Here is a 13,823-nt window from a genome sequence, read left to right as displayed (position 1 = left end):
TCAACATCTGAATGCATTGTGATCTGGAGAGATCTGTATAAAGAAATCTTTATCTTAAGTGTGTCAAGATGAATAGTAGTTACAACTCAAACCTGATCTTCAGAATTCATAGACACTTCTAGCAATTCCATTTCATAAGCATCAGCAAGTGTTTCTGTCACTAACTGCTGCTTTCAGGATTTAAAATTTTGCTACAAGTGTTTGTTCTGGGATGAACTGGAGGACAAGGGCAGAAGACTTGTAGAGATGTTCAAAATACTGTTCAACTGTTGGGAATTAGGGTGCTTTTAAAAGATGTGTGTGAAATTTGGACATTTGAAAAGTGTACTCTTGTGGGTTTTAGGTTGAAGCACTACAATCACTAACTAAATCAGACCTTGTTGACTGGTTCCAAGCTCATAGAGGCAAAGAGAGGAAAGCACTCAGTATACATGTGAGTATGTTTGGAATCATCATGATGTTAGGTGAGATTGCTTCACACCATTGACTTAAGAGTAACCTCCTTATTTAATTTCTATGGCCTGTTCTTTTCTTCCTTCCCACATTCTGTGACTAACTTCTTTTAAAATAGACTCCTGTGAAGAGGCTTATGTAAGTCATCTTTGCAGCACTTTGAAGCACCCTAACAGAAAGAACAACCTTCACTTTTTAAAAAGTAGTTAAATGATAGAATTGAAAATATCTATTCCTATCGCTATTAATATCTGAATTCTTGTTACTGCTTTAAACCCATATCAGAGGAGAGGAATAAAGCTTAATTTTGTCTATGTAAAGTTTTCATAGTATTAGGAATAAATTGCTTAACTCTGAAAGTTGCAGAAAGAAGTAAAAGCCTATGAATATGTCTACACTGGAATCAGAGATGTGACTGCAGCAAAGTGTAGCACATCCTAGAGCGAGTTTTGTTCTCTAGCTGGTGTGAATAACCGTAACAGTGAAGCATTGGCAGCGCAGGCTGTACAAACCCACCTAGAACCCTGGGTGTAGACTTAAGTGGCTATCAGCTATCCCATGCTGCTGTGGCTTTACTGCTCTTGTTGTCTGAGCTAGCTAGATCAGCGCTAGCGCAGGTATGTCTGCACGGGCTGTGGTCATACCTCTGATTGCGGCGGAGACATACCCTTAATTTGGTCTCCACTGCTATAGTTATTGAGTGTCCATGGAGTCCAGATTGAAACTTAGTGTTTAGCTAAAATATGCTTAAAATGACTCACTCTTAGTCTAGATTTTAAGCATGCAAACTTCTACTGTCTTCTTGGTAACCCTCTGGCCTTTGAATTTTCAGGTGGTTGGATTTGGTAAACAAGAAGGCGACTCAGATGTTCAGCAGTCCTTACCTGGTGAAATATATCAACTCACATTCTTACCCCCTTCCTCCTATATGAAGAATACCTCTTACATCAGGGACATTAGAAATTTCACATTAATGCGTAACTTCCTCCCTTACCACAAGATATTAAAATAAATTATAGTTGTTTTCCCCTGCATTTAAGTGTAGTTTAAGTAATTTTCAGTTTGAGAACACTACGAATCATTTAGCCTCACTAAATGAATTTGTATTTTCAGCAGTGGTAGATGAGTTCTTCCCTTATTTTAATGAAGATTTGCAGCATTGCACATCCACTTTGCTCTCCCACTCCTCCTCTGAAATCTGAAACAAATTTATTTTTAACAGTTGTTAATGGAAAGTATAACTCCTGTCCCCATTCTTAACATGCTTCAAGTAATCATAGAATCATAGAATATCAGGGTTGGAAGGGACCCCAGAAGGTCATCTAGTCCAACCCCCTGCTCGAAGCAGGACCAATTCCCAGTTAAATCATCCCAGCCAGGGCTTAGTCAAGCCTGACCTTAAAAACCTCTAAGGAAGGAGATTCTACCACCTCCCTAGGTAACGCATTCCAGTGTTTCACCACCCTCTTAGTGAAAAAGTTTTTCCTAATATCCAATCTAAACCTCCCCCACTGCAACTTGAGACCATTACTCCTCGTTCTGTCATCTGCTACCATTGAGAACAGTCTAGAGCCATCCTCTTTTGAACCCCCTTTCAGGTAGTTGAAAGCAGCTATCAAATCCCCCCTCATTCTTCTCTTCTGCAGGCTAAACAATCCCAGCTCCCTCAGCCTCTCCTCATAAGTCATGTGTTCCAGTCCCCTAATCATTTTTGTTGCCCTTCGCTGGACTCTCTCCAATTTATCCACATCCTTCTTGAAGTGTGGGGCCCAAAACTGGACACAGTACTCCAGATGAGGCCTCACCAATGTCGAATAGAGGGGAACGATCACGTCCCTCGATCTGCTCGCTATGCCCCTACTTATACATCCCAAAATGCCATTGGCCTTCTTGGCAACAAGGGCACACTGCTGACTCATATCCAGCTTCTCGTCCACTGTCACCCCTAGGTCCTTTTTCGCAGAACTGCTGCCTAGCCATTCGGTCCCTAGTCTGTAGCTGTGCATTGGGTTCTTCCGTCCTAAGTGCAGGACCCTGCACTTATCCTTATTGAACCTCATCAGATTTCTTTTGGCCCAATCCTCCAATTTGTCTAGGTCCTTCTGTATCCTATCCCTCCCCTCCAGCGTATCTACCACTCCTCCCAGTTTAGTATCATCCGCAAATTTGCTGAGAGTGCAATCCACACCATCCTCCAGATCATTTATGAAGATATTGAACAAAACCGGCCCCAGGACCGACCCCTGGGGCACTCCACTTGACACCGGCTGCCAACTAGACATGGAGCCATTGATCACTACCCGTTGAGCCCGACAATCTAGCCAGCTTTCTACCCACCTTATAGTGCATTCATCCAGCCCATACTTCCTTAACTTGCTGACAAGAATACTGTGGGAGACCGTGTCAAAAGCTTTGCTAAAGTCTAGAAACAATTTTCCCTCCCTTGTTTTTTTATTGTGTTCTTACTGTGTTCAATACAACATGCTATGTAAACTTAAAACATTAATAATCTAGTCTTTATATTTTAGACACACTATTTCAGAGATCTCTTTGAACTCTTCATTACGCTGCAAAGGTACTTGTAAGAGCCTTAAAGAGATACTGCACCATATCAGCAAATTTCCGTACTTAAAATTTGCCTTCAAACAGCTTTTTAACCAGTGGGCTGTCTCACAGCCCAGAATAGCCTCCATCCATTCTTGCACTAGCCACGTCCCCAACACATCCTTACACCAGTGTCTGCACAGGGGCGCAGCATAGGACCATCTGCGCTGCTGGAGCAATTCCCCAGGGGGCATTTTGGCCTCCATTATGCTATGAGAGCAGCATAAAGGGATCATAATGGTACCTTGTGAAATAATTTTTATCTGTGCAAAGGGATTGCAAAGTCGGTGTAAAATGCTACAGATCAGAATGGTAGCATATTACATCCACTTTGCATAGGGGAGACGACACAATGTGTCAGGCAGCAAAGAAACAGGCCCTAAGCATTTAAATCATGGTTACAGCTTTATTTTCTAGTTTAGAAATGATAGAATGACTTATCTGATTTCATGCCATCTGTGGGATTAGCAAAACCAGAGAGACTAATAAACAGCAAATATGACAAATTAATGATGCAGAAGTAATGTGCAGACAATTCAGGCAACTTAATTATGACAGTCATTGCTAACAGCTAATAAATAGACTGAATGTTAGCTCTAATGCAGATTATCATCCAATTGTCTCATTGTACGGTTGACTACAACAGTTTTCACACTCCACCTAACCTTTTTATTGTAAGAAACTCCCTACCGTCAAAACTCACTATCCTTTACATAAACACATTAGCCTTCCTCCTGCTGCTCATTGTCTTGACACTGAACTCACCGTTCAGATCAGGTTCAGTGTTTAGACCAAAATTATACCTGGAAGTACCAACAGTTTTGAAGGGAGCTCTGGATTATATGAGAAAAATGTATAGGGTCAAAGATTTTTCACTTAGCTGGCACTAATTGTCTCTTTGTTGGGCGCACTTTCAGCAAAGGCCAGAGACTGAATGAGTCGTGAAATAACTTATCAGTTCATCCGTAGAAGTGTTTCTTCCCTGTAGTATAGGGAAGCTGTAAATGTAAGTTGTATAGCTCCACAGAAACCGGTGGTCCTTAGACAAGGGTGTGGAAGTACTGAACCAACCTGGAGTTATGGAAAATATTTTAGCTCCCTCCTTTCCCTGATCATGTAGGATCCAGCAATATAACTGGTTTCAGAGTAGCAGCCGTGTTAGTCTGTATTCGCAAAAAGAAAAGGAGGACTTGTGGCACCTTAGAGACTAACCAATTTATTTGCGCATAAGCTTTCGTGAGCTACAGCTCACTTCATCGGATGCATAAAGTGGAAAGTACAGTGAGGAGATTTTATATACACACAGACCATGAAAAAATATACATTGTAAGGAGAGTGATCATTTAAGATGAGCTATTAGCAGCAGGAGAGTGGGGTCGGGGGAGAGAAAACCTTTTGAACCTTATCACTTCGCTTATGCTCAAGTAAATTGGTTAGTCTCTAAGGTGCCACAAGTACTCCTTTTCTTTTTGCAATATAACTGGGTAAATGTCGCCATTTGTCCTGTCAAATTACCAAGGATATTTGCTTCCTTAAATTACTCTAACTCCTAGCTCAGTATAAATATTGTTGCCTTAACAGCTCTTAAAATGTTAACAGTATTTTCAGTCCCTCCCCACCCCCGCACAGGTTTAAGGTGCCCTTTGTAAATACTTGGCTCTGTGAAGCACAGAGAGAATGCTCTTTCACTGCTGTGTACAGTGAGTGTGAATTGATACATTACACCACATTAAAGGTTTTTTGTTTGTTTCTAATCAAATTTCAGTATTCTCCAAATCTCACTTGATACCTGGCTAGCCATTATCCAGTGTAAGATCCAGATCTCAGAACATTCCTCAGCCTGTAGCCTCTTGGTTTATTCTGGCGGATGCTGCCACCAATTTCTAATCCAAAACTTTAAATCTTAATCCTTGAGTCAGTCTTGATTTAAAAATTGTCAGTGATGGAGAATCCACCACAACATTTGAAGTTGTTCCAGTGGTTAATTATGCTCATTGTTAAAAATGTATACCTTATCTCTAGTCTGAATTTCTCTAGCTTCAATTTCCAACCATTGGATTGTGTTATACCTTTCTCAGCTAGATTGAAGAGCCCATTTTAAATATTTGTTCTCCATGTAGGTACTTATAGATTGTAATCAAGTTAACCCTTAACCTTCTCTTTGTTAGACTCAATCCATTCAGCTTATTGCTATAAGGCGTGTTTTCTAACCCTTAAACATTCTCACTGCTCTTCTCTGAACCATCTCCAATTTATCAACATTTTTCTTGAACTGTGGACACCAGAAGTGGAGACAGCATTCCAGCAGTGGTTGCACCAGTCCCAAATACAGAGGTAAAATAACCTCTCTACTACTCATGAGCCACAGTGTCACACTGGGAGCTCATAGTCAGCTGATTATCACAACATCCAAATCTTTTTCAGAGTCACTGCTTCCCAGGATAGAGTCCTCCATCAGGTAAGTACAATCAATATTCTTTGTGCCTAGATGTATACGTTTGCATTTAGCTGGGTTAAAATGCATACTGTTTGCACCCAGCTTACAAGCAAGCCACATTGCTCTGTATCAGTGACTTGTTTTCTTCATTATTTACTACTCCTCCAGTTTTGGTGTTATCTGCAAACTTTATCAGAGATGATTTTGTGTTTTCAGGTTAGGTTATTAGGTTTGGTAATAACTATTTTTTCTGAATATATTTCAATATAAAAATAACAGGCTAATCAAAGGCCTAAACTACTTGACAGTGTTCTCTTTAAGAAAATAAGATTACAAATATTGTACATTTTTTAATGAATAAAAATGACCTTTAATGAATTTGGTACTTAAAACTGTATTGTTACCACATTGTTCACATGGCCTGTTGTAGGATTGTTTGTTCCATTTATCTGCAACCATTACACATTTACTTGATTTTCTTCTGCAAACTTTTCAGGACACAGAAAAAAACCTCTGGAAGCAGAATCTTGACCTGATGGTAATTTAATTTTTCTCAGTTCTAACAAGCAGTGAATCATCATAATTTTATGTGATCACTGGTGTTTGTTGGCCACCTTATGTAAAAATCAAGTAGATAAACTTCCTCCAAAGAACAAAGGTGACTGTAGAGAAAAGACTTAAAGGCAGATCTTACGACACGTGGCTCTATGTTAGGAGGGTCTCTTCCCACTGAGGCAAAGTTTCCTAGTCAATCGGAGACAAATCCTGCCCACTTCCATGTTGCTACCGAGAGCCCCAGATAGTCAAAGTTTGGATTAGTGGGTAGGATTTTGGGAGCCCTTATAGGACATAAGAATCTCCTGCATCTCTGGAAGTGCATCTAGTCACTCTGGTACATTCTGTATGTACCTCTCTTGCTACAATATTTATTCTTTTGACAGGGGGTCGGGGGTGAATAGAGGTCTGTTTACATCTTATTGTGTGTTTAGTGCCTGACTGCCCTTGGTAATGTTATGCTGCTTGCATCTTCACCAGGTCAAGGGAGTTGTGGGACTTCCTACAGCAGTTCAACGTTTGGCTTTACCATGGCAGGAAGAACTGTGTTGTTGATTCGTGGAAGAGGTAAAGACGTGTGCCCTCAGGAGAAGAAAAGTGTGACACCTCAGAGGGGGGTTTGTAAAGTATTGAGCTGTTTCACTGTTTAATGCTACATCTATGTCAAATTGTTGAGTTTGTCCCTCTTCAATTTTAACTAAAGGTATGTCTACACTGAGGGTGTAGTTCCCATCTTGAGATTATACCTGCACTAGTTCTGATTGAACTAGCATGCTAAAAATAGTGTAGCCACAGCAGGGCAAGCAGCTAGTCGCCCCAAGCATAATCCTGTCAAAAACTCTAGTTATTTACTCAGGGTGGCTAGCCCCTCCTGTGGCTACATGCTATTTTTAGCACGCTAGCTTGATCAGAACTGGAGTGGGTATGTCTCCTCAAGCTGGGAATTATACCACCCCACTTGAAGGGTGGAGGTATACTGTGTAATTGGCTCCAAACCACATTAGCCAGAAAACAAAGTACTGCTAAGGAAAAACTGGAGAGAGACTTTTTTTTTATAGCCCCATTGCTTTCTAAAACTACAAATGACCTCCCCGAGTTCTCTGTCAGCACTCTTCCTGGGGACTCTGGCTCCAGTGTGGCTCTAATGGCCCTCCACCATATATGAAGGCGTTCAAGCCCCCTGTGAGAGATTTGATTCTAGTGCATGCTTACAGCCTCTGACAGTGCTATTGTAATATAGACAATAACAGTCCAAAACATTACACCCGGGTTAGCTTATGGATTCCTGCAGAGATGGAGCATTTTTGTTGGAGCTGGTTGGACAAGGCTTTTTCCTTCAATGAAAAACTTCATTTTTGGCAAAAAATTAAAAACCAAAATATCAGTTTTCAGGCATTCAGCGTTTCAATGAAAAATTAAAAATTTCAATGAAGGGCAGACAAAATTAGCGAAAAATTTGCTGTAGTCAAAACCCAATTTTCAATCAAAAAATCATTTAGATGGAAAAATCTTTGACCAGCCCTAGTTTTTGTGCATTATTGACTTTAATCTTGTACAGTTTTGGGAATTTTTTTCCTCCTTATTTAACCAGCCATGTAGTAGTTACCGGTAGTTAAACTTGACAGAGCAGTGATGCTTACAAAATTAATCAGTAGCAGTGAGCGTTACAGATTTTAGCCTGTTTCTGGTTGATCTGGTTGGTATGTAATGAGGAGAATAGTAGTAGATTGCCATTTGGTCTTCCAAACCATACATAATGTATTATCCAAGATTACCAAACGAAGTGTAACAATTATTTTTGAAGTTTGGTTCTTATGTGTATGTCTCCATGTCAGTAGATGCTGTGCTGTAATTTTGTTTTGGGGTTGTGAAGCTATTATTAATATAATGATGAGTATTATAAAACATCCATTGTTGGAATATCTGGGCACTCTTACAATGGCTTAGATTAAAAGCAATAACACTTCTACAGTATGGCAAGCAAATGCACCATATGCCTCCTTTTACAGAACAGAGACAAAATGTAGGTTTTTGTAATGGTAAAAGTTAATATATTTGTGTGCAGCAGGCTGTCTTGGTTATATGAACCTCAAATTATATGGATTTTAGTTCTGTCACCTATATAAAACTTTACATAATGTAAGCATAACTGAAACAGGCAGCATTTTCTGTGCAATTTGAAGGTGACAAACAGTCTGAGTAGAGAAAGAGGACTTGACGGTAGTCAGAATTGCCCGTTGAGTATCCCTTCGTTTGCATATAAAGGTTATGTAGTGTCCAGGGTTGGGGCTGCACAGTTGTAGACTGGAAGAACTGGAGGGTGTTAAATACAGACTTACTGGGACCATAAAGAGAACAGAGAATTCTTACATAGCTAGGATGTAGAGCAACACTGCTATGTCCTGATTTGGCTATAGGCAATTAAAAGCTGACCCATTCCTTGGGACTAGTTCGATGTGTATGTGTCAATCAGAAGAGTCTGATATTTGCATAAGATCCTAATATTTTGGCATCAAAGTGCTGCAATTCTTAATAACAAATTTTCATTTATGTATTGCAGTGGTTTTCAACCTTTTTTCATTTGCAGACCCCTAAAAAAATTCCAAATGGAGGGCTACGCCTCTTTGGAAATCTTAGACATATAGTCTGTGGATCCCCAGGGGTCCACAGACCACAGGTTGAAAACTACTGTTCTGTGGTAATGACAACCTTTCCCTTAGATATAGTCTGTGGAGAAAACCACTGATGTACTGTAAAATAACAGAACGCATCAGAAATCCTAGATAAAAAAAATTTAATCTCTCTGTGGAAACAGTGCACTGTTTTACAAATGAATTCATTTGGTTTTCAGTACCCCTTTTTATGTAAGTACAGCAAACGATATACAGACCATATTCTCCCCCCTACTCCTGCAGTTCTTCTGTCCATAAAATGAAAACTGAAACACAAAAGGCACCAAGCAAGAACTCATTCTAACAGAACTTCATTATGACAAGACAGAGATCAGAACTGGTTACAGTGTTAAACAATGTCCCAACAATCCCAACTGTTTAAAATAATTTATTTAAAAAACAAATTTGGTGGCTGACTTCTTTTGATTGGTTACAAATCTGTAAAGTTTGAAACCAGCACTGGACATCAAATTAATTTAAAGCAGTTTGAAAAAATTGCTGCTTTTTATACACACACTTGTACAGTTTTTTTATTTTATTTTTTTAAAAAAGTATCAAAATGTAGAGCCTTCAAACATATTTACAGTTTGCTGTTAGTGTTATCACAGACGTGTACAGCTCAGGTTTTGTTCTTTCCTTCATGCACACAGTGCATGGACTTGTAGTAGAACTTTGCACATCCACCACTGTTCCAATTGGAGAGAATAGCCTAAGGGGTGCCAGGTCACCTAGGACTGGTATGATAGTCCCAGAGTTGCTCAGCTTTAGGAACAGGTGAGAGTGAAAGGTCTTGTAAGGCAGTGGTCCCCAAACTCCGCCACGCTGCCCCCAATGGTCTGCACCCTCCCCCAGGAGCGCAGTTGGGGGCTGGAAGCAGGGCCGCAGTTGGGGCCAGGAGTAGAGCTTGATGGCATTCCCTCCCTGTCCCCTGTGGGGGCTGGCCTGAGCTCTGCCATGCCCCCCTTAGAGGGGCACGCCCCACAGTTTGGGGACCACTGTTGTAAGGATTGGTTGTTTTGGGTTTTTTTCCAATTACCTTTTCAGCCATCCTACCAAGAGCTGTATATTCGAGGGCAGTCTGCTGGCATTTTGTTCTTTAACCCCCTTCCTGTTGCTCCACATTCCATGGACAACCGGCTGTGGTGAATGCACTGTTATGGTGCTGGATATTCCAGCTACAGCCACTTGGAATATACCTGCTGTGAATTCTAGGTATGCAAGTTGGACTGCATCTCTGTGCTTCCTACCACTTCATTCATTTTAACAGTGTTAACAATCAGTAGCAGCACAGCAATAAAAGATTTTGTGATGAGCTATCTCCAGGGAGTTGATATATGACTACCAGACAGAGAAAATAATGACAGATTTAGGTTTTCTTAAAAAATCCTACACCAAATAACCTCCATGGAGACAGACACGGCATAAAGCTATGTTGAATCCTATAGGAGTTTCTTCTATGTGAGATACACTAAGTGAAGAGAAGTCACTGTGTGGAGACATTTTGGATGTAAAGATTTTTAAAAAAAGGAAATCAAGGGTGCTAGTGCCTGAGTCCTGGCCAGTACATTTGTCTGGGCTTGAAATACAAAGTAAACCATTTTGACAGCAGAAATTCATTATGGGAGTGCTTCATTCATTGACTGTCCTATTGTACAGCTGTTTCTTACTCCAGTGGCTTTAGACTTCAAAGCAAATTTTCCAAAACATTCCTTAAGAATTCAATCCCCCTAGACTTGGGCTAGTAGTTTTAAAATATATTTATATGTATATATATGTATATATTTATATGTCTATATATCTATCTAGTCTAGACAGATATATGCACAGCAAGCCAAACATACAAAAAATAAATACTCTCACCCCTCTTTACAGAACAAATCTTATATCCCAATTTTGTTAATAAATATTCTAAACCGCTTGTATAGAATTTTTTTTACTTATGTTGATGGATAGCCACAAAGCATGTTCAACCTATTTACAAAACCTCTATAAATATAGTTTTAAAATGATGCATAGCTATTGAACCCGGCTGGTTATGTATACTGGGTTAGTAGCTCAGCAGTAGTAGCCTCTTCACTATCACGTATGGGTAGTGCAACAAGTTAAAACGTGTATAAAAGATTATACATACAAAACTCTCACATCCTTTGGATGTTTGCAGTTCATTATAACTTTGTGGTTACCCTTCTGCAACATAAATAGTAATTAATTAGGGGGAAGAAAAGGAAAGGTGGGGGAGGGTTCCATGATCCAAAGTGAATCTGTTCAGTGCATATTATGCCATTAGGTATGGGACTAGAGCAGCGACTTGGTCCTCAAGGTAACCCATCATCTTCCAGGCTCAATGCTACACGCTGTGGAGGAAGGAAAACACAACAGTGGTAAATGCTTGAGTGACAGAGAATCATTTGATCTCTTTGGACCTGATATCTTACTCATGATAAATAACACCTCCCCTCACTAAAAAAAAAAAAAAATCCCACTGATTTCAATGGAGTAACCCCTACACTGAGTAGTACTTATTAGTACCTGGTCCTTCATGCCTCCAATTCCTCCTCCCCCAAATGGGTATAAGCATTATTTTCTTGCACTACAGATGTGGTGGGAGGCCAAGTTCATCAATGTCTGTGACACACATTAAAATCCTCGGATGGGAGGTATGACAGCAGCGCAAGGATTGCTATTATTACTTAGTCCGCGATATTGAGACAGTGCCCTTCCTCGCTCCTGCACTGCTTACTCCTGCACTGCTTACTCCTGTCTCTTTGTCCTCCTCCTCACGACTCAGTTACTGTTCCTACACTTCATCCAAGCTGCCTGTTTCCTGAAGGGACACTCACTTGAAGAAACCACACTGTGTGGGTTCTGGTGTCTCCATCAGCAAGTCCCATTATGTAGTTACAGCAGAACCTGTAGAGGAAAGCACTACTCCTCCATCCCATCTCTATGCTAAGGCAACTTTCCTTGACTCCCTTTGGAATCTCATTCACTCTTCACTGCAGAGCATTTCACTTTTTAGTGGTTTGTATCTAATTATATAAGCAGAAAAATATTGTGTTCCCCCTAGCAAATAGAAACTAGACTTTATTGTTGGCAGGAAAAGGCAGTGGATGGAAAAGAGTAAGGCATAAGACTGACTGCAAGCTGGGGGCAGGAGAAAAACCCTCCCCACCAGGGTACAGCCTAACATTTAGCGGCAGTCATTGTCCCTGGTTTGAAAAACTCGTGTATAGGACAGCCTGTTCATTTTTCTTGCATGTTATTAGTGCTTACCACTACAATGATGGGCGTGTCAGAGACATGAATTTCTCAGTGGGGTGACTTGCAGGGATTTAAGCACCCAGTGCCACTAGAGACAGGGTACCTGACTAAATGGACAATTGATCTAATCTCATATAGTAAATTCCTACTGTATGTTCCAAAGATATGGCAACATGAGCTACATACAAGTCTAAGAGTAATCTAAAAGGCAAAAATTTGACAAACCCCTCATTTAATGTACTGTCTGATGCCAAGTAACTGTAATCAACTTCATGATCAGCTGAGATAATTCTGTAGTCAAACCTTCTTAAGAAAAAGCTTTTACTTTGGCAGCTTGCTCAGAGATACTTACTGCTGGGTAGACATGCCCAATTTGTGCAGTCCGCCCAATATGGATTTCCTCTTCATCCTCTTCTTCTGTTGTCTTTCTGTACACAGGGTTATCAAAGTTCATGCTTTTAGTGTTCTTCCTTTTCCAATTCCTCCAGATGAGGTACCCTCCCATACACAGCAAACCAATGACCACTGAAGAAAAGAAGAGAAAAAGCTGTCATCTGGCTACTTGGGGAAGGCAAACATAGTCCCATGTGGACCTCTGCTCCTGTACCCTTCAAACCTGCAGTACAGTACAGTAAGTCCTCACTTAAAGTCATCCCGGTTAACATTGTTACAACATTGTTACGTTGCTGATCAATTAGGGAACATGCTCGTTTAAAGTTGCGCAATGCTCCCTAATAACATTGTTTGGCAGCCGCCTGCTTTGTCCACTGCTTGCAGGAGGAGCAGCCCGTTGCAGCTGGCTGGTGGGGGCTTGGAACCAGGGTGGACCGGCAGCCCCACTATCAGCTCTCCCCTCCCCTAAGTTCCCTGTGCAGCAGCCGCCCAGCAGGCTAGCAATTGCCAGCAGTGCAGCTGTCCCTCCCCCACTGCCATGTGCTGCTCCTGCCCTCTGCCTTGGAGCTGCTCCTGGGAGCCTCCTGCTTGCTGTGCTTTGGGGGGGGGGGGGGGGGCTAATGTCAGGGTGTCTCCCTACCCCCTGCATCTCCCACTTATCCCATCTCCATAGAGCGGGGGGCGGGGGGGGGACCGACGACGACAGGGGATACCACAGGGCTCAGGATGGAGGGAGCTTCCTGGCAGAAGCTACGGTCTCAGCTTGCTGATTAATTTAACAAGGCAGTGTACTTAAGAGTGGGGTCAGCATACTTAAAGGGGAAATGCGCAACACCCCTCCCCCCCATTCATGCTGCCTTGTAGAGTGTGAGGCTACATTAACAATGAGTTAACCCTTAAGGGCTCAGCCAATTGCTAGTTTATCATTTAGCAGGAGGAAATATCCCACCCTCTGACTCCACCACCTCAACCAAGCTTCACAGTCATCATCGCTATGTACAGTATTAAATTGTTTGTTTAAAACTTATACTGTGTGTGTGTGTATATAGATATAATAGTATTTTGTCTGGCAAAAAAAAAATTGCCGGGAACGTACCCCCCACCCCCCATTTACATTAATTCTGATGGGGAAATTGGATTAGCTTAACATTGTTTCGCTTAAAGTTGCATTTTTTTCAGGAACATATCTACAACGTTAAGTGAGGAGTTACTGTGTTTCAATAGTCCCTTGTGCTCCAGAAAAATCTTTTACAAAAAGTTGTCAGGGTAGTCTCATTCTAAGCTTAAATCAAACTTGCTTACCAAGAAGAACTACAACTCCAATAATGGCTGCTCTAACAGTTGATCCAAAACCCTGCCCATCATTGGCATCTGTAACCATAAAAGAACAGTTCTGATTAATCAAATGGCACTAAAGATGGACCATAATTATAATGATAGCTCAAAAT

At 41.0% G+C, this 13,823-nt stretch overlaps 2 protein-coding genes across 3 annotated transcripts in view; one reads left to right on the top strand and one right to left on the bottom strand.

Annotated features, from left to right (window-relative positions):
- The window catches only part of LOC140916269 (nardilysin-like), an 89,005-nt gene extending 86,856 nt beyond the window's left edge, over positions 1 to 2,149 (top strand). Inside the window, exons 30-31 of the mRNA XM_073357655.1 lie at positions 344 to 433; positions 1,286 to 2,149. Coding sequence (XP_073213756.1) covers positions 344 to 433; positions 1,286 to 1,465 — 270 coding nt within the window. The 3' untranslated portion in view covers positions 1,466 to 2,149. The remainder of the gene's footprint in view (positions 1 to 343; positions 434 to 1,285) is intronic.
- A 6,680-nt stretch (positions 2,150 to 8,829) lies between these two features.
- The window catches only part of LRP8 (LDL receptor related protein 8), a 298,502-nt gene continuing 293,508 nt past the window's right edge, over positions 8,830 to 13,823 (bottom strand). For both annotated transcript variants that reach the window (XM_073357653.1, XM_073357654.1), the window contains 3 exons: positions 13,678 to 13,746; positions 12,335 to 12,507; positions 8,830 to 11,075 (listed from right to left, as the gene is read on the bottom strand). In XM_073357653.1, coding sequence (XP_073213754.1) covers positions 11,037 to 11,075; positions 12,335 to 12,507; positions 13,678 to 13,746 — 281 coding nt within the window. In that variant the 3' untranslated portion in view covers positions 8,830 to 11,036. The remainder of the gene's footprint in view (positions 11,076 to 12,334; positions 12,508 to 13,677; positions 13,747 to 13,823) is intronic.

Source organism: Lepidochelys kempii, chromosome 8 (genome assembly GCF_965140265.1).
Source record: "Lepidochelys kempii isolate rLepKem1 chromosome 8, rLepKem1.hap2, whole genome shotgun sequence".
In the NCBI taxonomy this organism is placed as follows: domain Eukaryota; kingdom Metazoa; phylum Chordata; order Testudines; family Cheloniidae; genus Lepidochelys; species Lepidochelys kempii.
This window is presented reverse-complemented; position numbering and strand designations above follow the sequence as displayed.